Source organism: Dermacentor andersoni, chromosome 9 (assembly GCF_023375885.2).
Source record: "Dermacentor andersoni chromosome 9, qqDerAnde1_hic_scaffold, whole genome shotgun sequence".
Lineage (NCBI taxonomy): Eukaryota > Metazoa > Arthropoda > Arachnida > Ixodida > Ixodidae > Dermacentor > Dermacentor andersoni.
This window is the reverse complement of record NC_092822.1, coordinates 133,314,481-133,340,964: the sequence shown is the minus strand read 5'-3', so window position 1 is coordinate 133,340,964 and position 26,484 is coordinate 133,314,481. Positions and strand designations below refer to the sequence as shown.

Here is a 26,484-nt window from a genome sequence, read left to right as displayed (position 1 = left end):
CCCAGGCGCTGCGCGGGTTCATCCGACCTGCTCATGGGCGAGGCGGATTTGGATGGTGCATTGTCTCCAGCAAGGGGGCGTGATCACTTTCGTTCTTTGTTTTTTCATTTTCCCTTTTGACTGGGCGGATAGCTAAATTCTTGAATGAAATCACGTAAACGCAGAAGACGCCGCGTTTTTTAGTAGTTCGCACGTAATATTTGACAAGGAGTTGTCGCCGTTGTCGCAGTGTTGCGGAGTGGACATGAAATGCAGAATTCGTTCAGACGCGCGCAAACGGACCCGTTGTTCGAAGCCTATCGCTGACTGATATTATCGCACCGATGACAAAGCTGAGGTGATTCGTGCGCTTCCACTTTGCCTATTGTACTAAAATAGTTCTGAGGCTCAAATACACACATTTTACCTTTCGCCAGCTACCCGCGCCGAGATCGGTCCCCACCGAAGCTTAGGCCTAGCGTATCCGCCGATTTCGTCCTCACGCTACCGGCGCGTCTAGGCTCAGGAATCAAGAAATCTAACAAGGATAAATCACTGTATTTCAGCTTTCGCATCGGTGTTCTTAAATAAACAATTTTTTCATGTCTACACTGCCAGCACAAGAAGCGATGAACGCTGATGTGCCGCGTCATAAACACAGGACTCCCAGCGCGCTTCTCTGACGAAGATATATGACTAGACAGGCGTGTTGACTGAAAGGCATCACTGAACTAAGGAAACGTTGGATATCCTTTGCGTGAAGAACAAGAAACGGCTATCGAAATCGGCAGTAACAGCCCATGCACCGTCCCGGGTCGGCGGTTCATTTACGCCTTCTTTTTCGAAGTTAAAATAGCAATTGCAAGTGAAAATCGATGTGGTGGCACTTCCAAGCATACTGCTGAATAGGACAGCAACTTTTTCTTTCTGATACAGGCGTGAATTGTAGTTGCTGGGCGATAGCGCATCAACCATGTCTGTACGGGACGCAGCTCTGCGAAACAAATTGGTTCTAGGCTTTGACATGGCAAATTATCCTTCTGTTTCCGTGTGCTGGTGTGGCATAGCGGTAAAGTGCCGGGCTTGGGTTCTCTAGGGCGGAGGATCGAATCCTGTCGGAGCATTTTTTTTTTATTGTACTGAAACGCTCTTTGTTGCGTTCTGTATTCAAAAAATATATCCGGTGTCCAGGCACCGCATAATTAACGCGCTAGATCTGTTTTTCGCGCGAGTAGTCAGTGCCTCCCAGTACAGCGCGCCTTCCCAGCGTCCAGCGCGCTGCACTGGGCGCATAATCCGGCGCACTGGGTTTTGCAATAGGGAAAAAGGGGAGCGCCACCTTTCGACAGTTTATTATCTCTTGTATAGCATGAAATATATCCACGCAGGCGAATGCGCAACATACAAAACAGCTTCAATCACGGAACACCCTAATAACAGCCGGCGATCAAAAAAATCTTCTTTCTGCATGTAAAAGTAAAACTGATGTGTCGTTAATACAAGACGAGCCACGCTCTTTAATATGAAAGGCCTCTAACAATTCACGTGCTGTGGTGTCCCTGCTTCTTCCAAGAATCCGTATCTGGTCCAGTCGTGCCTCACAAGGATGTGAATTGCAGTGCTTAGGCAAATGTGCTCCGTCTTTACCTTTCATTGAGAGCTTATATTCCCGCGCAGGCTCATTAACGTAGTGTCCGGTCTGGCCGACATACGTCTTACCGCAAAGCAGCAGAAAGACATACACAACTGCTGTAGCCCATTTTCTGTACGCCCTTTGCGTGTACTTTAACACAGCCAGTTTTCTTGCTCCCATCAGAAAGAATGCCAGAACACAACTGGGCGAGCTTTTGTGGCGCAGAGAATGCGACTGGCACCCCATGTCGGTTTGCAACCTTCTTTAAGTTGTGCGTCACGTGGTGCAAATAAGGCAAGGCCTCCGGCCTCACAATTCTCCGCTTTTGCTCAGCCTTTCTCCTTTGTTCGTCGCTCTTGAATTTCTTGAGGTGGGACTCGGCAACGGCAGTAATGAGGCCATGGGGAAACCCAGCGCAAGACAGTCGAGCCAACTGATTTTTAAAGCTTGCCTGCGTTGCGTGAGGGCGCGACCGTACAAGTGCGGATTCAAGGGAATGTTTAGCAATTGCTCTCTTAACTGTCTTAGAATGTGCCGACTCATATAGCAGTATTTCCTTTGTTGCCCGAGGCGAATAAAGCCAGCAGGTATTTTGCAATTAAGACGCGTTAAAAGTCCACTGGAACGAATTGGTGCTGAGAAGTACAAAGTTGCGATTATATGCGCAAGATCCGAAAAGCTATGGGATGGGGAAATGGCAACGAAACGTGCGCTCTCAGACGAAAATAGATACGTGTGCAAGAAGGAAATCCGTCAGACGGCTTAGGGGAAGGAAATCACGTCCGATAGCAAGGCTATTAAACGTGTGATAACCGAGCATTTCAGTAACTTCCTAAGCCACCAAAAGGATTTTAAAGATGACTTCCTGAAACAATTTTTTCCATTTCTGCCGGTGCCGGATGGCGAAGGTAAAGCACGTCTCGGACAAAATGTTACTGTACAGTGTTGTGACACGGGGTTCGAAGATGTGGAATTCATTTTGATGGTGAAGAAGTAAGTGAGCGTGAGGCTGCGTCTGATATTGAGGACGTTTGACAAACATGTTTATATTTGCATCTTTACAAGAAAAGTTGTTTTCTTTTTTTATTAGAGCCCTCACGGCCAAGGGCATTACCGAGCGGGAGTGGTAATCACAAAAGAATGAAGAAGTTGGTTACATGAATTTTTAAAGGGCACCTGTATGAACAATATTAGATAAGGCTTCACGCAACTGTTCATAAGTAGCAAGGCCTACAACTTAAGCGGTAAGATGGTTCAGTGACGTGAGGTTCACGGCAGGAATGAGTGTGAGAAACTTTTAATGTTGCATGACAAAATGCCAACTTTGCACTGATGATCATTGCGACGGGATAGAGAACTTGGATGGGGCATAAGGTGATCTCGTAGAGTGGGATGATGGTACAGCTTGTGGAAGAGTGCAATACGAGACACATTTCTGCTAGATGCCAGCGATGGGAGGCAAAGATTAGATTTCATGTTAGTTATACTCGCTGTGCGGTTGTAGTTAGGAAGAACAAAACGTACAGAATTATTTTGAACCATCTCGAGATCAGTGATTAGGTTTTCATGAGCAGGGTCCCATGCCGGAGTGGCATTTTCGAGTTTGGGTCGTATTAAAGGTTCATAGAACAAAAGTTCCAAATTAGTACGTACGTTGAAAAGGTTGCGACGTAGGTAGCCAAGCATGCCATTAGCGTTTTTAATTATGTTGTCATTATGAAGAGACCAGCTGAGGCTAGAAGTGATGTAAACACCAAGATATTTATATGAAGAAACTGAGTCCAACGACATGTCAATGCAGTATGACGGTATGGTAGATGGTTCCCTAGAGACACGCATGTCTTTGCATTTCTTAATATTTAGCTAAATTAACGATTCATTGCACCAATGGTAAGATCCGACTGAAGTAATTCAGTGTCGTTAGCATTGGCAATTTCTCTGAATATTACTCTATCATCAGCGAACAGATGGATATGGGAGTTGATAAGCTGCGGAAGATAATTGATGTAATTAATAAAAGTCAAGATAATACAGAAAATATTTTGATTAACTTGTAGCAGCCGATCACTCCCGCCATCCATTGCTTTTTTATGCCTTGCGTTGTCATTGTTCAGTCACTTCCACGAATTCGGCATCAGGAGGCTGATGACATCAGGTACCACCAATCCGGAGGTCGGTTGCCCTTTCCCTCCAAAGGAAGCTGGGTACCAACTAGGCCCAAATGAAGTTTTACGGAAACGCACGCACATCACTGAGCACAAACAAGGAAAGGGGGCGGGACGTACGCTGACTTCGGTCGCACACTGACTTCGTCCCTGGCGTGGACATGCTAATTAGGGTGGCTGAGAGGTGACGCCCGTATCGATGCACTGATTTCTCAAACCTCTCCTGAATGAGGTACTCCCGCGCTGGTCATAAATCATCCGTTTTAAGAAGCAGCTTGACGAGGCTGTCGGCCCGATCCCCACAATCGTGTTAGCCGTGACCGGAGGTTGTCGCGGGGTGAACGGCCGATCACAACAGCCCGTCCACCGCCAGGAAGAGGGCTCGAAAGGGGGCAGCTCATCGGTGCCCCTTGAAGAGGCCTTGGCTGCCCAGCAGGCTCAGCTCCGGCTCGAAGTCCCGGGCTTGGCGGGAGGATCACGTTCAGGGGCAATGGCCATCGTGGATGGAGGATTGTCTGCAGGTCGTAGGCTGGAAACTGGCATTTGGCAATCAAAGCCACAAAGCGCCCGAGCAGCGACAAGGCAAGCACGCAACCGCCCTCCTAGATATGCCAGGTAATCATACCCTCTCTCATAATTAATCCCGATGTTAGAACCAGCGAGCGCCAGAAAGGCAGCCATAGAGGAGCGCCGCGCAAATGACCCTAAACAAAGTTCAAATGACACCGCGACTAACGTTTTGGTGAATTTCGTTTCAGTCGTGTCTCAGAGAAGGTGCAGCTCACGCAAGCAGCTCTGAGGCGATCTACAAAGGGACAGTGTTTAAGATACCCATGAACAACAATTAAAGCATTAAAAAAACACTTCCCGTACCTACGTAGGTGTCTTCAACTCGCAGAATAAGGTAGTCAGTAACATAACACCAGAAGAGAAGAAACTGAAAATCAACTAATGGTCTGAGTTTCGAATACGGGTCAGTCCTGCCATCAGTAGGAAAAACGACGGCTCAGCGCGTCTGCATTTCCGTTTTCCCTTCCCGTGTTGTACTTCACCTCAAAATTAGGTTCATGTAGGAGAAGACTCCATCGCAGTAGGCGACCATTCTTGGGTCACATATTACGGAGCCATGAAAAAGAATAGTGATCCGTCTCCACAACAAAGTGGGAGTCGGCTAAATAGCATCGAAGCTTCTGAATGGCCCGCACACGGCACGCACACTCTTTCTCCGAAGTGCTATATGCTTCCTCGCGTACAGTTAGCTTTCGTCTAACAAAAAGCACCGGGTGCTCTCGTCCATTTTCGCCCGCTGACACAGAACTGCCCCGAGACCCCTGGCACTGGCAGGGCACTGCAGTATGAATGGTAGGTTATAAACCAGAGCTCTCAAAATGAGTTGAAAGGTTAGGGCTTTCTTTAAAGCCAGAAAAGAACTCTCCTTCATATCGTTCCAGTGCACCTTAATCGGCTCTTCTTTGCTTAAGCTATCCGTTAAGGGACTGGCGACATTGGAATAGTTGGGGATATAATGCAGGTAATATCCAGCGTGTCCGAAAAATGCGCGGATATTGGTGTTAGTAGTGGGTCGGGGATGGCTATCGATGGCGGCAAGTTTTGTCTCATGAGGCCGCCGGTATCCTTGCCCAATAAGACGCCCAAAGTACTCCACCTCTGACATGCTGAACGCACTTTGTTCAGCTCTTACAGTGAGCCCAGCGTCGCGTACTCCCGTTAATACATCTCGCAAGTGGCCCATGTGACCTTCACAACTGTTCGAGAAGACCTCAATATCATCGAGATATGCAACCACGTAGTCTTCTGCCCCGGCGAGCACACAATCCATGAGCCATGAGAAACCAAAGGGTGCGTTTTTGAACCCAAAACTAAGGACCAACGGTCGAAAAGTCCTTAAGAGCGAGACGAACGTGGTGTATTTACTGGCACGCCTAGTCAAGGATACCTGTCAGTAGCCGCATTTCAGACCGAGTGTAGAGAAGTTCTGGGGCAGGCTGACTATCTCCACTCTCTCTTCTTGAGCGTAGGTTAGGGCGTGTTGGTATTCCATAACTGAGGTTTTTTAGCGCACGAAAAAGGACGAGGGACAGTGGCAAGACGCGGACGTAGCGCTGTGTCCCCGTCTTGCCACTGTCTCTCGTCCCTTCTTGTGCGCTAAAAAACCTCTCTTCTAGGTTCGGAATAGCGTACAGCTGGTCCCATGTTATTGCATTCAATTTCCTATCATCGATGCAGTGCCTCGGCTACTTTACGGGTGCCTCTATAGTATGAGAGGCGAGGTATATTCTCTCTCGGAAGGGACAATGTAAGAATGTAAGAATGAAGGGGTAGCAAAATGCAGCATTATTGAAACATAGAGCGCTTTAGGGCTAAAAGAAATTTAGGTTGGTGCGTGTAATCCGGGAAGGAGCAATGGCGTCATCGCTAACGTTCGCGAACGGCATTTAGTGCTCAAAATTATACGTCTTGTCAAGGATGGAAGTTACCAAAACGTCCGTCGGCCAGTTGCCCTTGGGCGCCCACGGTAAAACCACAAATGAGGCTGTGCAGGGAGACATGGGTTACACCTATTTGGAAGTTAGAAAAACGCAGAGCAATATTAACTGTGAAGACTCAAAAAGATAGATGAAAATAGATTTGTGGCTAAAGCGCACAAATATCTGTACCTCATAGCGTGGCCTCAGAATGGAAGAAGAGGTCACGATTGTTTCCAATCAAGTACATGGTAATTGAAAGTGTAAATAGGCAACCCAGTGTCATGAACAAGAAACTGTGAGACACAAATACAGTAAATTGGATGCGATGAATAGAAACTTAGAAGGCTACGGAAATTTATGAAAATAGCACAAAGAAAATTACAAGGGTAAATGCGTGCAATAACACGAAGGACAACGCCTTACTACATGAAGGTTGAGCTGGCTGCCAAAGCACAAGTACATACCGGGGCAAATATTCGCATCAGGATGAGGCACATGTGTGGTACCGCGAAAATCAGGAGAAACTGAGCACATAGTAATGCAATGCAAATGTATTTGCACAGCGAAACCTGTAGGAAACGCTCAGCTTTAAAAAGCGCTGTGATTTATGGCGAATGTAAGCATTTACTGGTCAATAGCCAAGCAAGAGAAGTTCAGTGTGTTGGTGGAAAATAATCAAGGAAGAAGATTATATGACCGCATCCCTTACAGGCATACATTACTGTACAAGCTAGAAATGAAGTTTTCGAGGAAAGGTCAAAATATTAAAGAGACGTAGACTAAATGTTAGGCTGATAAATATCTGTAGATTACTGGAGTAGTTCAAGGAGGCTAGGTGGCGATTTGTCGCCGCCACGTTTTCGAAGACATGGTCATATATTGACACACGTACTTATTTATCCTTTTCAAAGAAACTGCAATTAACCCACTGACAACTTAAAGGTATGGCTCAGCGTATGGCGCGCCTGCATGATTGGAACCAGCTGGAATGTTATCGATTGTTCTGTGGGTTGTCTGTTGTCACCGAAGCTTGAGTAGCCTGATTGTATGCGCGACGCGAATTGTCTAATAATTTCTGGAAAACACGCGGGCACCAGCGATTACTCAGGAAACTTCGATGACTCATGTATAAAACGCGACGCGCTTGACCAGAAGATCAGATTTTCGATTCGACAATCGCCGACTCTGTTCGCCACTATTGTTGTTCTTTGAATTTAGCCTGTTTAGGCGCACAGTTTCGCCCAATACAATGCTAGTTTTGTCATTCGTATTTTTGCTGCTTTCTTCAGTGTTCCTACCACGTGACACCTAGTAGAGGTGCTGGTGCGTTCATGTACCGGTCAGCCCCGCAAAGCCGCAATCCATGCCCGCAACTCGAAGACTGCACCAACTTGGCCCCGGGCTAGAAATCCTGTCCTCGGAGCATGGACTTCTAACCAAAACGACCAAGGAGATCATGGCCAAGTCGACAACACCAATGGCAACCTTAGCGTCCCCCATCGTGCTGTGACAGCCCACGGAGCTACCTACCTTTGCGGATCATTCTTTGAAGACCCGGAAAACTGGCTCGAAAAGGGTCGGTGCATTCAATAGATGGCACTCCGACGACAAGCTGCAGCATGTGTACTTTGCCGTAGAAGATGCTGCCAGGACGTGATTAGAGAGCAGGGAATTGACCCTGACGACATGGAACGTGCTGCACAATGGCTTCCTGCAGACCTTCACGAGCGTCCTGCGCATTCAGCAAGCCAACGCTCTGCTGAAAACTCGCATAGAGCTGCCGAACGAGAACATAGCAATTTTCACCCATGAGATGGCGCACCGGTTCCGCCACCGCGACACGGAAATGCCAGAGGAGTAGAAAATTCGGTTCCTATTGCGTGCGGTAAAGCAAGAAGTCTTCGCCGGATTGACGAGCAAACCGCCTACGACCGTACCAGCATTTCTGCCCGAAGCCACAACGATCGAGAAGATGTTAGACTTGCGCACCAAGCAACTGAATTGTCACTCAATTCCCGACTCTAAAGAAGTTCAAGCCCTCTCCCGCAAAGGCTAGCGAGAGACAATCAGACAAATTGTGCACGAAGAACTCCAGAAGATGTTCCCTTGGACGCAGGCTCAAGTAGCACCCATTGCTGACATCGTCTGAGAGGAGATCCGGCACTCACTAGGAGTCCTTGAGTCTCCGCGGCCTCAGCCGGAAACAATGACCTACGCCGCCGCAGCCCGCCTTCACACTGCCCCCTCCTGGCCCCCGCCAGGGCCCGATAACGCCGCATTCCGTCGTTCGCCGCCGCAGCCGCCAGCTCACCGTACGTCCCTCAGAGTAACTACCCAAGGAAGACAGACGTCTGGCGCCCTTCTGACCACCGCTCCAGCTGGCTACCGCTTCAGAGAAGTGGGTCACACCTATCGCAGGCGTCCGTACCAGGATATCGTACTGCAGGGGCTCGTAGTTAAATCGCTGCGCCCGCAGCAAGGTGAAATGCTGCGTGATATTGCCTACTACTCGCCGCCACTCAGTGGAGCTTTCGACGACCGTTCAGGCCGCCGTTACCAGGCCTCTAAATGTCCCTGTAACGCCAACCATAGACCATGGGGCCGGTCCATCAGCCCATATTTGGAACACTAATAGCAGCAACCGAAGGAGGTGCGGTTGCCATTTCTCGAACTGACCAAGATTCTCCGCCGTCGACGAAGACGCCAAAAAGATCGTTTCGACGACATATTGTCACGTGGTGGTGACGTTGAAGAACACAGCAGCAATACTGTGAACGACAAAACTAACTTTTATTGGGCGAACCTGTGCCCGCAAGACAGGCTACACTTATAGCACAATGATAGCGGCGAACACGGTCGGCGATCGTCGAAAATCTGATCAGCGGGTCAAGCCCGTCGGCTTTTAGAGGTCAGTCGTCGAATGTTCCAGATTAACCGCTGGGACCCGCGTGTCTTCCACAAAGTTCTACACTATTCGCGAAGCGCATACATGCAATCAGATTACGCAAGCTGCGGTGAAAGACAGTGGACGGAACCATCGATAACATTCCAGAAGCTTCTTTTACATGCAGGCGCGTCCTGCGCTGTGCGATAACATTTGTTAGGCGGAGAAACGTGGTCGCCCGATAAAGATAAGTACACGTGTCATTACCCCCTTCATAAAAAGCTTCGACCCCATGCTGCAAACAAACGAAAGTAATAAACAAAAGCACTCGTAGCAAACAAAACAACAAGAATAAGGAAGTTCGTCAGCGTCCGTAAAAGGGTTTAAGGCGCACCACGTGGACCACTTCAGATCGTGCGCGGCGCCGCTGTGAATGCGAAATGCCGTCTGGCACGACCTCATAGTCCAGAGCGCCAATACGTCGGAGGACCTTGTAGGGTCCAAAATAGCGCCGCAGTAGTTTCTCACTGAGTCCTCGTCGGCGTATCGGGGTCCATACCCAAACACGGTCGCCGGGCTGGTACTCGACGAAGCGTCGTCGGAGGTTGTAGTGTCGGCTGTCGGTCCTCTGTTGGTTCTTGATCCGTAGGCGGGCAAGCTGTCGGGCTTCTTTGGCGCGCTGGAGATAAGTAACGACGTCAAGATTTTCCTCTTCAGTGACGTGCGGCAGCATGGCGCCGAGCGTCGTCGTCAGATTCCTGCCGTAAACCAGCTTAAATGGCGTGATTTGTGTTGTTTCTTGCACCGCCGTGTTCTAAGCGAATGTTACGTACAACAGGACCGCATCGCACGTCTTGTGCTTGACGTCGACGTACATTGCTAGCATGTCGGCGAGGGTCTTGTTCAGGCGCTCCGTGAGACCATTCGTCTGCGGATGGTAGGCAGTTGTCCTCCTGTGACGTGTGGCTGTATTTCAGAATAACTTGCGTGAGCTCTGCTGTAAAAGCCGTTCCTCTGTCGGTGATAAGGACTTCTGGAGCACCATGTTGCAGCAGGATGTTCTCGACGAAAAATTTTGCTACTTCGGCTGCGCTGCCTTTCGGTAGAGCTTTAGTTTCAGCGAAGCGGGTGAGATAGTCCGTCGCCACGACGATCCACTTATTTCCGAAAGTTGATGTCGGAAACCGTCCTAACAAGTCCTTCCCGATCTGCTGAAAAGTTCGGTAAGGAGGCTTGATCGGCTGTAGTAATCCCGCTGGCCTTGTCGGTGGTGTCTTGCGTCGCTGACAGTCTAGGCATGTCCTGACGTAATGGGCGACAACGGCGGTTAGGTGCAGCCAGTAATACCTTTCTTGTATCCTCGATAGCGTCCGCGAGAAACCGAGCTGCCCAGCGGTCGGATCGTCATGTAGGGCGTGCAGTACTTCTGGACGCAGCGCCGACGGAACAACAAGAATGTAGTTGGCGCGGACTGGTGAGAAGTTCTTCTTCACGAGTAGGTTGTTTTGAAGCGTGAACGAAGACAATCCACACTTTAATGCCCTAGGGACAACGTTGGTGTGCCCTTCGAAATACTCGACTAGGGCTTTTAGCTCCGGGTCCCCTCATTGTTGTTCGGCGAAGTCTTCCGCGCTTATTATTCCAAGGAAGGCGTCGTCATCCTCGTCATCTTGCGGCGGCGGGTCAATGGAGGCGCGTGATAGGCAATCGGCATCTGAGTGTTTTCGTCTGGACTTGTGTATTACAGTGATGTCGTATTCTTGTAGTCTGAGGCTCCACCGTGCCAGCCGTCCTGAAGGGTCCTTTAAGTTAGCTAGGCAACACAACGCGTGATGGTCGCTGACCACTTTGTATGGCCTGCCGGCGAGAACGAGACGCCACCATTCCGACGAAGCCTAGAAGCAAAGAATGCTCTGACATATGAAGTCCTGACGACGCGACGTTCCAGCCACAGGTCAAGACGACGCAGCCGTGATCCGACGCCATGTCCTAGCTGCAACGCAAGAAAATGAACCACCGACCTCGGCGTGCTTCCCGACAGCCACGCCGTCATCACCTTAGTGGACGCCCGAGCCGCCTACTCCGTCATGTGTGGATCGATCGCCGCTCAGTTGAAGGCAGACTGCATGAGGACATCAAATTGGCACTGCTGCAGGACACCTAATGACGCCCACCGGAAGCTGCCCGGCAAGAACGACTGTTGATGACTGGACTCTGTCACCTTTGTTATCCTCTAACAGTGTTCAGAAGACGTTATTCTTGAAAAGGACTTTCTGAACTAATACGGCGCAATCATCTACCTGAAGTCAACCGCTGTCTGGAGATCAAGCGATACTGCCAGAGAGCTTTCGTAGTCATCACGGTTTAAGTGTGCTCGAAGATGACGTGTGCATGCCGCCTCGTTCGAGCATTGTCATTTCCGTCGGCACCGAAACACCCACACACGTCTTTGAGGGTCATAAACGTCTACTGCTCGATCGTGAAATTTGCTTCGCAAGAGGGTTCGTTGGACTTTATGGAGTAAAAGCGAAAGTGATGCTGACCAGCTTCAGCCAGGAGTTCGAGCATGTAAAAAGGGCACGACGAATGCATATCTCGAAGAAATAGTAGAAACCAGCAATGCGTTGTACCTCTCCGATTTCGCTGGATCTCTCTCGACGAATATTGTTGAAGAATCAGTATCTGAAATAAAGCAAGCCTCTCAATAAGTAAGCAACAACAATTCGAAAGTCTTCTCCGACACTACAAAGACTGCTTTTCGACGTCATCGAAGATTCTGCAAACACCGGTTGCAAAGCATTACACAGTAAACCGAAAAATCCGCTAGACCACTACGCCAGAGCCTTCACAGATTGTTGACGCGAGAACGAGAAGCTATAAGATCACAAATCGATGAAATGTTGCGCGACGACAATATCCAGCTATCGAACAGCTCGTGGGAGTCTTCTGTGGTATTAGTGAAGAAAGTTAGAAGTCTGCGTTTCTGTGTCGATTATCGCCGCTTCAACAGTATCACCAGGTAGGAGGTATACCTCCTCCGACGGATAGACGATGCATTAGGCATACTCTTCATTGCTAAGTACTTTTTGTCGATGTACATCAAGACTGGTTATTGGCAAATTGAAGTCGACGAAAAGACTAAAAAAAAGACCGTTTTACCATGCCAGATGGCCTTTTAAAGTTCAAGATAAGGCCATTCGAACTTTGCTGGGCTTCTGCAACGTTCCAGCGCGTGAGGCACTCAGTCTTGACAGTACTGAAGCGGCAGACTTGTCCCGTCTGCTTGGCTGACGTTGCGGTCTTTGCCACGAATTTCGAAGATCACCTGAGGCGACTTCAGACAGTACTAGAGGCCATCAAGTGCTCTAGACTCACCCGGAAGCCGGAAAAGTGCTACTTCGCTTACGCAGAACTTTTCCAAGGCCATGTCATAAAGAAATTTACGGCCAATTGTAACCCACAGAAGATAACTGCCAAAGCAGCGCGCAGATTCCTTGGTCTGTGTGCTTATTAGAGGCGCTTTGTAAAATAGTTTCAAGAATTGCGGAACTTTCAAAGCCGACGACAAGTTTAAATGGTAAACATGGCAGGATGGCGCATTTGAGGAGCTGAAATGAGGGCTACAGTCACCAACGCTGCTTTCACACGTACACGAAGACGCCGAGACGGAAGTCCACACGAACGCAAGTAGCGTAGGCCTCGGTGCCATGCTAGTTTAAAAGAAGGACCGAGTTGAAAGCATCATGGCATAAGCTAGCCGGTCACTGTCAACAACCCAAGCGAATTATTCTACGAGGAAGAAAGACTGCCTTGCGATCATTTAGGCTACGGCGAAATTTCGGCCATGCATATAGGCAGACACTTCAAAGTGGTAAGCGACCACCACACCTTCTGATGGCTGGCAAACTTGGCAATCCGCCATGTCGCCTAGCCCGGCGGAGTCTCAGACTCCAGGAATTCGGCATCACCTTGGTGTAGAAAGCATCCTGATGCCGACTGCCTGTCGTACGCCTCTATTGATCTGGATGACGACGAACTGGATGACGACGCTTTCCCAGGAGCAACAACTGAAGACTAGTTCGCCGAACAGCAAACAATAGACATGGAGTTATAAAGCCTGGTGGAGTACATAGATTGCAAGACCAACGTTGTACGTAAGGTATTTCGCAGCAGACCGTCTTCATTTTGCTTGCGCAATGACGCCTCGTAAAAGGAACTTCTCCCCAGTCCACGCAAACTACCTTCTCGCCGTGCCAGTAGCACTCCAACCAGAACTCTTGCTGCCCTGCACGATGATCAGACAGCTGGCCACCTTGGGTTTTCCCGTACGCTTGCTAGAATACAAGAGAAGTGCTATAGGCTGCGCCTGACCGCCGACGTCATCCGCTACGTTAAAGCATGCCCTGACTGCCAGCGACGCAAGACACCACCTATATGGCCAGCGGGTTTACTCTTATGCCGACCATTTCAGCAGATCGGGATGGATTTGTAGGGGCGCTTTCCGACGTCATTATCTGGACACATTGAATCATAGTGGCTATCGACTACCTTACCCGCTACGCCGAAACGAAATCCCTGTCCAAAGGCAGTGAAGCGGAAGTAGCCAAATTTTTTCGCCGAGAACATCCTGCTACGACATGGTGCGCCAGAAGCCGTCATTCCTGAAAGAGGAACAGCCTTCGCAGCTGAGCTTGCTCAGGCCATACTGCAGTACAGCCAGACAAGTCACCGGAAGACCACTGCCTACCGCCCAAAGACGTATGGTCTAACGGAACGTCTGAACAAGACGCTCGCCCACATGTTAGCTACGTACGTCGATGTCGAACACAACATGTGGGACCCGCCCTGTTAAACCTTCGCTTACAACACGGCGGTGTAAGAAACAACGCAGATCACGCCGTTCAGGCTGGTATACGGCAGGAACCCGACGATGACTCTCGGCGCCATGCTGCCCCACATCCCCGACATGGGGCAGCATCTTCACGTCGCCACCTATCCCCAGCGCACCGAAGAAGTCTGACAGCTCGCCCGCCTGCGGATGAAGAACAGCAGTGGACTGACAGTCGACACTACAACCTTCGGCGACGCTACGTCGAGTAGCAGCCCCGCCACCGTGTTCGGGTTCCAAACCCAATACTCCAAGCAGCACTTAGCGAGAAACTTCTGCGCCGCTGTTTCGGACGCTACGACGTTTCGGACCCGTATGGGCGCACTGGACTATGAGGTCGTGCCAGACGGCATTACGCAATCATTGCGGCGCGGCTCCCGGCCTGGAATAGTCCATGTTGTGCGTCTTAAGCGCTTCTACCAAAGCTAACTTTAGGAATTTGTCTTTTATTTATTTTTCTTAATTTTATGTGCTTCAATTTCTTGCGCTCGCGTTTGTAGCGTCGGTACGATGCTTTTTAAGAGGGGGGCATTGTCATGTCTACTTATTTATCCTTTTTTGAGGAACTTTATTTCACCCGCTAACAACTTAAATGCATCGCTTAGCACAAGGCGCGCCTGCATGACTGGAACCTACTGGAATGTTATCGATGGTTCTATGCGTTGCTGTTGTCACCGAAGCTTGTGTGATCCGATTGTATACGCGACGCGAATTGTGCAGTCCTTTCCGGAAGACACGCGCGCGCCAGCAATTTCTCTGGCACCTTCGATGGCCTTTGTGTAAAAGCCGACGCGCTTGTCCGGCAGGTCAGATTTTCGACGATAGCCGACTGTGTTTGCCGCTATCGTTGTTCTTTTAGTGTAGCCTGTTTTGAAAGCGCAGGTTCGCCCAATCAAACGCTAGTTTCGTAATTCACAGTTTTGCTGCTTTCTTCACCGTCACTACTACGCGACAATATCGTCATCATGTTCTCCAACTTCATGTTCGTTATAAATTTTATTTTTTTGAGTTGTAGTGTTGGCTGTGCACTTGGCGATCAAGCCGCGTGCTCATGTAATCGTTATTTTTATAATTGATTTCAGTGGTGCATTGAAAGTAACGGCTTTCTTCATTAATATCTCTTCAAGATTTCGGTAATGTCTATTCGGGATGCTTATCACCCTTGCGTGTGTGCTATAGTTTGAATAATACTGTATTTTAAATATCGAATATATTGTATACAAAGCATTTATCTTGATTTTCGATGAAATATATATCAAGAAGAATGTTTGCGGTGATTTGGCTTTTACGAATAGACGTATCCCCTAAAACTACAAAATCTGTGCGCTGGTATGTGTCATAAGAGATTTGCACTCGAATGCATCTACAATGAAGTCAAAGGAAAACATGGGGAAGGCGGGAGATGGAAATTAAACGATGAGCAAAACGAGAACAAGGTAAAAGCCAATGTTTCGACAAGCGGACTTGTCTTTGTCTAGGCGACATATGCTTTCCATGGCACAATATGTAGGGTTCTTCTAAAAAGGAGAGGGTGTAGTGGTGATGGGCGAGGCAACAATCGAGGGTGCGTTAGCAATGAGGATGTAGCATCGAAAAGACAGACGTGCCAATTCAACGTTGTAGGAATGTGAGGTAACGTCATGTGTCAGCCGGCTGACCTGTCATTTTAGGTTCCTTTTTTCGTTGAAGGGGCCTCGACGAGGGGGAGGGGGATTATTATCTACTCCACTGGAGGTCAGTGAACTGTCGTCTAGCTCGAAGAGAGAATAAAAGAAGCAGCAGAAAATAGTGCTCGTGGAAGAACATATAAATAAAAGAACAAAAGAAAGGGAGAAAGGAAACAGAAAGCGCTAAACCGATAAATTAAAAATAACTAATGCTGTTGCCTGTAGTTTGAGATTTAGCCTAGCGAATACATTCTACAGATCCCTTTGAAACGTTTGTGCCTATTAGTTGGAATGCCTTGAACTTATGGATGAGGTATGGTTCTCTGTGTTTTCTGTCTCGCACAGAACTGAAATTAGACTGTAGGATGAAGAGTTTAAGTTCATCAAAGTCAACTTAAAGTGAACCTGGTTGGTTGAAGTGCACGGCGACGGCTTTAGGAAGCTTTTCAGATGTGCCGGCGCCATGTCCCTTTAACGTTACGTGCATTGATTGTCCTGTTTTACCGATATGTTGTTTCTTATACAAGGAGCATTCAAGTATTCGCGCTTCATCACAAGCAACTACGACAGAACTTTCAGCGTAACTAAAATTAAAGCAGATATTTCGCTCCAGCCACTTCAAACTCGTCGCACGATAAGTCTTCTTTGCCTTTTCCATAGATAGGTTCATGGTAATCGACCTCATGTGTTGTCGCTTGAAGTACCAGCGCGCACGTCACGTCGCCTTTACAAGAGCCATACTTTCAAGCGCATATTCGACAATACACTGTCATTTAATGCATCAGCACTACCACGTGCGATAACCGTATGGAACAGTCTTCCTGATAACATTGTGCGCTTAGTAAATCGTTTCGCTTTTCGCGAAGAATTGCAACGCTTCCTGTAGAAACATTGTATAAGGATGTTATTGACCCGCTTTCCTTCCCCGTTTTTCACACTCATATTTTTGTATTTTTTGTGTGTATGAGTATATTACTGTGTTTACGCTGTCTAAAGCTTAGCCTAGACAATTTTTTTTAACTTTGCTTTACTTATCTTGTGACTGCCTGTAATGATATTTATATTGTTTATTCCTGTTGAAACACTTTATTTATTTTATTTTTTTTTTATTTATTTGATACCTGCTTCGCCTTTACAGGCATTACAGCAGGGAGGTACATAAAAAGAAGCATCATATTTGACACCAATAAAGAAACTAATTACACAAAGCGCGGTAAAAAGCATCATTCGACACATTGGATACAATCATAGGCGGAAGATCATTCCACTCTCTTATACATCTAAAAAATGAATAGCGGAAGACGTCACCTTTAAAGGAAAATTCATTCACTTTGAGACTGTGGTCCCTTCTTTGGGATATATAGGACGGCTCTTGAATGTACTTCTCCTTATTGATTCCAGTTTTAGAATGGTAGATATTATGGAAAAATTTCAACCTGAGGTTTCGTCTACGATCTTTCAATTCTTCCCATTTAAGTTTACGTTTGCATTCTCTCATGCTAAGTTGACGATCCCAATTACATAGAACGAATCGCACTGCCCTATTCTGTATTTTTTCAAGCGTATCGATCAGCTCTTTGGTATACGGATCCCAGCAAACACATGCGTACTCCAGCAATGAGCGCACATGAGTGAAATACAGTTGTTCTTTTAAATTAAATGGAATTTCGCTGAAATTTCGCCTTAAGAAACCCAAAACACGTGCAGCCTTTACTTTGATGTGGTGAACGTGCTTAGACCACCTCAAATCACTCGTTAAATAAACTCCTAGATATTTATATTCCCTGGCCGTGCTTAAAGTAGCGCTATTTATGGTATACGTATTCAACTGGTATGAACGTTTCCTCGTAAAAGTGACGTGAACACACTTTTTAACATTCAACGACATTTCTGAATGGGCACACCAGGATGATATTACATTCAAATCATGCTGCAGGTATTCGGAATCACGTTCATTCTCTATAATCCTGTAAACTACACAGTCATCCGCGAACATTCTGAACGAAGATTTGAGGCCAATAGTACTATCATTTATATACATCAGAAACAAAAGAGGGCCCAGAACTGAGCCCTGAGGAACTCCTGAGGTCACGGGAACATATCCGGAGGAACAACCGTTGAGAACTACCGACTGCTGTCTTAGAGAGAGATACTCGGCTATCCATGCAATAACTGATTCATTCAGTTTATAGCCCCTTAATTTACTAATAAGAAGGTCATGGGGAACAACATCGAACGCTTTTTTGAAGTCCAAGAAAATACAGTCAACTACTTTACGCTTATCTATTGCTAGAGCCAATTCATGCGTGAACTCAACAAGCTGTGTTGAGCAAGAAAAACCTTGCCGAAAACCGTGTTGACTAGAATGCAGAAGATTATGTTTAACCAAATGTGTCATTATACAACTATAAAGGACATGTTCAAGTATTTTACATGGTATACTGGTTAACGACATCGGCCTGTAGTTCTCAACGTCATTTCTTGGCCCATTCTTATGAATAGGTGTAACACGTGCTAAGGTTGTTTGTGCTTGTGAGAGTGTTAGAACACCTTCTAATAAAGGCTGGTGGTCTCTCAGATATTTGTGTAGGCTGTTTCTTAGCTTGTTCCGACTGCCTCTCCTATCTTGACGCAACGCCATGAACCCTGTGGCGGGGAACTTGCGAGTAGTTTCTTTCTGCTAGCGCTGCTTTAAGGTCATGGAAGTGGTGGATATAATCCTTGTCTTCGCTACTGATATTTCTTTTTCGTTTCACTTGTCCGACAAAATTTTGTTTCGCTTGCAGTGTCGCGAGTGATGACGGGTGTAGTCTAATTATTGCTGTCTATCCGAAGGCTTCCAATAAATTTCGTCTTGAAAAAGACACGTTCATTTGTTGAAACGTTGCCTCCTGCTTTTACTTGTTTCGTTTGGCTCATTTACAACGAAGTGACCGGTATAACAAAAGATTTTATGTGCCGGCCGAATTCCCATCTGTCATGTGTATTGTGAGTGCCTGTAAACTGAAGACTACTTCAACAAATGTGCTCTAGATCGGAGAAATAGAAGCATCCCCGTCGACTGATTTGTTTCGTTACAACTACTGAACGCGGTGCGGCCACTTTCCTCCGTAGTCACCACAGGGTGGTGGTGCATATAACGTTGAAGTCATTTCTACCAATTCATTCAATAGGAAATCTTCCACCACAAACTTGCACTCGAATGCTAATCGCAATAACGACGATAAACATCTGCACGAGATCGCCTTGCCTGACTATTCTTTTAAGTTCAGGTTTGGTTCAGGCTCAGACACGTTCTAACAAGGTCGGACTGGGGTTCAAGACGGAGAAAATTGCTGTCGGAGTGCGGTTTTCGGTTGGGGTTCAGTTCGAGACGCAGATTTCAACAGCATTCTGAATGTTTGCCTGAAGTAGTAGAGGAACCGATAGAGTGGCTGTCTTTTGGTGATGCAGAAATTCTCGCTCATGTAGAATTTTTGGTTTGCAATATCGTGAGCAGAAAAGTGCCGCCGGATAACACTGCATATGGCGCGATCGATAGCCCAGATAATATTTAGTAAAGCGTGCGTGGAGTGTGTTGCACTTTTGCATAGCACTGTATGAAGCCAGCAGACAATGAGTCGAAGAAAAAACACCGGTAAAGTACCTTGTTTCTGGACAAGATGGTGTGGCTTACTAAGAATCCTAACGGCGCGAAGAGCCACAGCACAGACAAAACACGACATAGACGTAAGTGCCTACGTGTGTCGTATTCTCTGTGTGCTGTTTGATTTCCGAGCTGTTAGAGCATAAAGCTAAAGGAGCGGGATTTATTGTGATGTAGAATTACATGTCGGTGAGAACAAAATTTTCAATAAGCGCGACCTTCCTAATGAAGCAAAGAGGATAAGGACGGAAATAGCTTTGACGCGGTTCATTCCTGGCGCTCTTTAATTGCTAGATTCTTCAGTGCATTCTGCCAGTCAAGCGCGCACCAGAACCGATTAGCGACCGCCGCAGTGATTGCGCACTAATGGCGTCTGAGACTGTGGCTGATGGCGCTCCCTGTCCTTACCGCAGCGGCGCCCCAGAGAACGAGGTGGAGATTCGCTTCCGGAGCCGGGAACCTCGCGGTCTGCTGCTCTGGACGGGCGGCCGTGGAGACCACATGGCGCTGGCGCTGGACCAAGGCAGGCTGGTCGTCTCGTACGACTTGGGCGCTCGACGTCAGGAACTGTGGTCCGGGTCGCGGCTCGACGATGGCCGCTGGCACACGGCGCGGCTACAGCGCCAGGGCCGCCTGGCCACCCTGGTGGTGGACGGTGCGAAGCCTTTGAGCTCGACCGCTGCCCCCGGCGCCACACAGCTTAACACGGACGGGCTGCTGTGGCTGGGCGGGTGCCCCAAGCTGCCGCCCGGGCTGCCAGCCGCGCTCTACTTGGGCTTCGTGGGCTGCATACACGAGGCGACCGTCGACGGGCGTCAGCTGGCGCTCGCAGGTCCGCCCTGCTCCGACACCTGAACGATCATCACTGAAGCGTGACGCGCGAAGAGGCATCATGGAAGACAAGCCGGACGCTCGTTTATTGCGCCTCTATTCGTTGCACGCAACCACGTGGAGTGACCGAAAGGTGCCGGTAGCGCGCTGCTAGCGAGCCACACGCACGATAGGACCACCGAACGTCGCAGCTTGTATAGAAAAAAGATCGCCCAGTTCCTTCCTCTTGGGCTTTCCATCTCGACTTCCTGCGCACTACACACATTGCGAACATTTTGCTTTCAGCGATGTGAAAACAACTGCAGTACCAAGGGCAACGACACTTGTCGCGTCATTATACACGAAAGGAATACGGAACTGCTTTAGTACCTAGTATCAGTGTTTGACCAATGGCGGGATGGCACCACTACCAACTCTGCCGTCAAGTGCTGGGAGCGCAAACAGGAATTCAAAGAGCTTATTTACTTATGCGCACGTGTTGGTCACAGCCGCTGCCACAAGTGCACGGCCACCTCGTGATGCCGTGACAGCTGTTACTACGGTTCTTTCGATTACTTGTCATATTGAATTCATTACGCGGTTAGGTGGGAGTTATGATTTGCAGTTAATGAGGTCTCGCCACCTATTCACTTGGCCATGCACATTCTTGCAATTTATTTTTTGCTACAAAGGCAAGTTTCAGCTCGAGGTAGCTACAGTAGTGTAGTTTCTGATGCATGCGGCTAAGGAGCATCACCTCAAAGCAGCAGCTTGAATCTTGGAGAACGTCAACACGGATTTGCCCTAACAGAGAACGTTCATCGCTGGCCCATGATTTTCCTGTGCCTTGTTCTCGGTCCGTATTGCTTCACGTCTGAGGTCTCGGACGCCGTTACCACAGTCTTCCAGAAATGTGCCTCTTCCTTGAAGTTTTGCGGCATGCTCGGCCTGCGAGGAACATGCTCAGAGCTGTCGCTGGTTCCTGTGCTGCTCACCACCGTTGGCCGTGCCAGGTACGGACGCTCCGACAAACAGTCGCTGTTCTCGTTCAGCATCCCGATGTTTTTGCCAATAAAAAAAAACTATGGTAAACTGGGAGTTACTGTGAAGAAAAATCTCGTGCGTTATACAAGGGCAACAGCCGACTTTGTGCAACTCCAGTACCAGCTCCGTGAGACAGTGCTGCACAGCAAATGAACTTGTGACTGTGAGCGGACTCACTCATCTGGTGTGCAACGGTTGTATTACGCCGCTCGTCAATTTACCGTTAGCAATCGTTCCCAGCCACGTTGTATCGTGCTTACGTAGTAGAAATATTCGCGAGTAGCGACGAAATAGGGGAAGCAGAAACAAACCTGCACTGTGGTCTGTGTTTATTGTGCGAGATGCTCTCACTATGCAGTCTTGCCAACATGCATATAAAGATTTTGTTGAAAATTTGGTTATTTTTCAAAGCTGCTTCCCAATGTAAATCCTTTGTTCACTGCTTGATAGAAGTTAGAGGACGAACAGGAACGGTAGGGAGAGTGCATATGACTACGCAGTGAACTTGGGTAAATTTTATTATTCTCAATTGTATTACATACGAATCGTAGGTAATAGCTTGTCTTAGCAGCAAAATTATTCATATCACCAAATTTTTTAAAAGAAAATAACGGTAAGACGCCTGTATTCCTCCCCTTTGCATTTATCTCTTAGCTGGTGCAGCTACGTGTTGAGGAGACTCAAGATATTATACCGATTTGGGGATAAGAGAAACCGCTTCCGTGGAATGACATCAACGCATGTGTTGAACTTCTCGAGCAGGTTTAAGGCAAGTTGCTTTAAGTTCACCTGCGCAATAGCGCAGGTGAAAAGAATAATTCAGAAAGGTTTGTAATTTTTTTTAAACGAGACATTTGCGCAATGTAGTCAGGTTGCTGCGCTGTAGTCAATAACAATTGAAGCACTAACAAAATCGCTGACTAATCCCACGAAAACGAACTAAGTCGCAACAGTCTGCGCCATGGTGCAGAGTTTAGCGCCCAGTTGCCCATGCTTACCAGGCCTGCGTCCACTGGCGCCATCTAAAGGAGTTTGTAATATGGGTGGCGGGAGAAATGTGCAGCAGGAAATCTGTCCACTGAGGTAACGTGCGGTTGCTCGCCGTGAGAAAATGTTGGTTCTACCATGGTTTCTTTCTTTTGAGTTGGGTCAGCGAAGCTTGAAAATGAGGGCAGAGAGATTGCATAATGCGTTTTGGCGTAGGCGAAGTTGGCGTCTATTTTCCGGTAAGGTTACAAATTGGCCATTGCTGAAAATCACGCGGATAAGTATATTCTCTACTTGAATGCGCTTATATTGGCTAGCTTTACAGATACATTTGTGAAATTTGCGCATGTGGTACTGGTTCGCGAGTGAACAAACAAAGCTGACTTGGATATAAGTTCATAAAGCGTGGAGTAAGAAAGGGTCGTATGCATCTTTCATGCGCCTGTACGTTGACGAACTTTTAGTTAAAAGCAGGTTGCTGCATCGACTCGCTCAGACCCATCTCCATTCAATGTCTACTTAGCAGCCTATTGTATTTTACTTAAAAACAATACCATGAGTGATTTGGAAAAGTGGGGTCATTCCAATTGTGTGCTGCGTATTTGCAACTTTTTTAATTGAGAGCTTTGCAACAGCTTACGCAACCAGGCGCAGAGGGCTTACAACTAACGCTGTCTGCGAACTCGGGAGCGCTCTCTATTAGTTGAGAACATTGACGTGTGGCTGGCCCACCCTTGTAGTTCAGTCGCATGCACTCCCTCCCTGATTGCGCTTTCCCATAGTCTGCCAGTGTACTGACAGGCCGTCAGTCGATGGGCTTGTGACCACACGTGCCGTAATTTCTAATTGCTGGGCACTAGTGACAGTAGCAGAGGAGGTGGGAGCGCAATTGATGAGTGCGTCCGCTAAACTTGCATCCTGCGAGAGTGCGGCAGCCGTCCGCCAAAGTACTCTGCATACATTGATTAGAACGCTTTCCCGTGTTCATGATCACAAAGATTGTGAGTGTACGTAAAGAAATAAAGGGTGACCTTTGCTGCGGAAGCTCGATCATAGTATGCATTCACCCACCTACGTGCGCCGCATCTGCTAACGCAGGTAACCTGCTTGAGGTACGTGCTACTTAAGTAATCTGCCTTTCTCTCATTTTCATATCTCTCTCTAAGAAACGAATTTGTGAAGTCTAACCGCTGTGGCTCCAACTCGAGTGTGATTTGTCTTGATTGCTGCGCTGCAATTATCGTTATTCAGCAATAAATGGCAAACAAGGTTTTATCTTCCTCTCAACTGACACGGAGCTGCAATTTCAAAGAGTTCCGACCACAGCGGCTATTTGCCATGACCCAGCTGTTTTCTTAATGTAGTTGAGAATAATTTATAAATGAAGACGAATACTTTGAAAGAAAGTTGGAGAACAGGATGACGAACTGCTAGAGGCCTCGCCCTGTGGACTCCTCAGCATCTTGTCCCTTTAAAAGCAACGCTCTTTTGCGCTCGTACCGGTTTGATGACGTTGCAATGCACGAGAAGTAACGACGCAACCACCCCTACTCGTACTTGGTCAAAGCACACGCCTTGCTGGATTGGCCATCAGAGGTATTGGATGGCGGACAGACATCCATGCGTGGCTGCACGACAGCTAAGAGCCACACACGAGAAAAGAGGATGAAGATGCGGAGGAATGGCTCACTCAGTAGGTTAGTAAAACATACGTCTTATCATTATGGAAGTGCATCACACACCGATTGAAGGCACTTTCTGGTGGCTCTCATTTGCCGATGAAATGTATCGAAACGATTCGGGCAGAAAGGGCTCAGCTACACCGTGAACAATGTGAACCGTGCGATATGTGATAAAGCTGTAGAATGTCTGCACGCCAGAGAAGTGCATAAAAGAGATCTGGGCCCGTTTGTTCCACATTTTTAAACTGAGCCCGCCGTCATCCTATTCTACGCGTTTCATTTTCTTCCTCTTCAGTCATAAATTTATTCCAATATTCTCCATCACGTGATTCAAGGTGATCCGCGTGGTCTGTTTTTATCAAAGGTCAAAATTTTCTGGCAACTTTTCTTACTAAGAGCTGTAGGTTAGGAATTCTGGTGTACAATTAAGGGCTACCTTATCAAGTTTCCTAAATAATTGTATAACCCAGGCGTCTGTATAGGCCTAAGGAGACGGCTCGGCAGAAACAGCCCATATTGTGCTTATGAATTGTGTTTGCTTGGACATGTTTAGCACTAGGCTCGATTGAGCGCCACGTCGGCTTATGTTTGATTTACGTTATCGGCCCCGTACATTGAAGTAAATTTCTTCACGTCCCATGCACCGGAATGATATTGACTCTACTAGCTCATCGCAACCGCTATACTTCTTGAGTAATGCTATCGTATCTGGGCAGCGTTTCTGTGCTATCGTGACTGGCAGTTTTGATGTGTTTCTATGCAAGGCAAATGCTAATAGGCACTAAGCACCTTTTTATTGAATTGAAGCTGGAGTTCGCGTTCCTAATGCATGACGTCCTTCTACTATTTACAGAGAGTGGACACAGTGAACCTCAGCCGTTTCTGCATTGCGATGCTCAGCCCATTCAGAGCGTCCCTAATGAGGAGGATTTAAAACGGTCTTCCCAAGTTTGTTAATTTATGTGCCACATGTTCTACGGCAATTTCGAGGTATAAGTTCCTGTACACGAATGCTGTGTGTAAAGCCGCCAGCGGCTTTTATAGACAAGCAATGATAATGCGAAAGTTTGTCCTAATATCTGTAAGAATGTGTACAATTATATCTAAAGATATCAGAGTGCTGTATCCTTGTGAAACAACCGTGTCGCTGTTGTGCGGAATAAAATGTAACAATAACTATAATGTTCAGCTGTTGCATATGTGTAGTTTACTAAGCGCTTACCTACTTCTTGGCACGAATAGAACCAACCGAAACGTCATCATATGACGCAACATGCGTTCTTTTACCGGGTTCGCAAACTCAAATTCAAAATAAGAAGCAACAGAAGGTTGTCTAATAAAGTGTTCTGTATCTTGCGGTGAATGTAATCCGTTTTATTGATCACTATTTCGCCGCGATCAGTCACTGCCACAACACATTTCAAATTGAGGTTGCCGACGATCATATCCTATAGCAGGCTGAATCCCGGAAGTAATTTGCAGTTACAAAAACGGAGCTTTCAGAAACGTTATCATTCCAAAATCTCATTTCATGAGATAAATAACAAAAAAACAGCGCAAGAAACAAAGGGACCAAAAAAAAAAAAAAGAAGTGAAGGTGACGTTTGCAGACTTTGAACCGAGGTATATTCAGAAGCAGTCAAGTATTACATACACCTCTTATCCCAGCGATTTCGCACAAACCAACCAAAGAACCAGACAAGGTAAAACAAGCTATTAAAAATACTAAGTCACAATCGTAGCATAGTATACGGAGGCGCACATTTTAGAGTCCAGTAATAATGAACCATCTGAACACTAAGGAGGACGACGACGAAGTGTCTTTTGATACAGCGCTGTTCTTTCTAGCTCCGCCTTATTTCTGTGAAAACCTAAGTTCATCCGCTGGTTTTCGCTCCCTGCTCGGTCGTAATGGAAGTGGACGACCCCGCACGTCTGCCGGCGATGGCGGCGTCAGCGGCGGCCGCCTCCAGGAAGCGGATCGGTCAGCAGAGCGACACCGACAGCGAGGACACCCATGTCTACTCTCTCAGCAGTGAGGACACTTCCGATGACGACTTCCAGCTTGTGCAGAGCCGCAGAGCGAAGAGAAGGAACACCAGGACGTCCTCATCGTCAAGCACGCAAACAGTGAGACAGCCGCAGAGGCCGGACGCCAATACCATCATATTTGTGCCCCTGCTTCCCAACGTCAACATGAGGCTACTTAACAGGCAATCTGTGTCGATGTCACTGGAAGCCCTGGTGCCAAACGAAATATCGGACATTCGAATGAACACCCGAAAAAATCTTCTGGCGGTTGATGTCCAGCATGCGGCTGCTTTGACCACTCTACGCAGCGTAACGGACCTCGATGGCATTCAGGTGCGCTCTTACATCCCTCTGGGATCTGACGTAGTCACCGGTGTTATTTACGACGTAGACGTTGCTATCCTTAATAACGACTTGCCGATTCTTATCAAGCCAGCCAATGATGAGGTCATCGTTGATGTTAAGCGGCTAGGCAGTTCACGCTGCGTGAAAATAGCATTCAAGGGTAAATATATACCCTCGCATGTTAAGGTGGGACACTTCAGACATGCAGTGCGGCCTTTCATTGCGAAACCTATT

At 47.5% G+C, this 26,484-nt stretch overlaps 1 protein-coding gene across 2 annotated transcripts in view; it reads left to right on the top strand.

Moving 5' to 3' along the window:
• Window positions 1-25,231, top strand: part of LOC126529753 (agrin-like) — a 481,149-nt gene extending 455,918 nt beyond the window's left edge. For both annotated transcript variants that reach the window (XM_055069999.1, XM_055069998.1), the window contains one exon: window positions 19,765-25,231. In XM_055069999.1, coding sequence (XP_054925974.1) covers window positions 19,765-20,206 — 442 coding nt within the window. In that variant the 3' untranslated portion in view covers window positions 20,207-25,231. The remainder of the gene's footprint in view (window positions 1-19,764) is intronic.
• The last annotated feature ends 1,253 nt before the right edge of the window (window positions 25,232-26,484 follow it).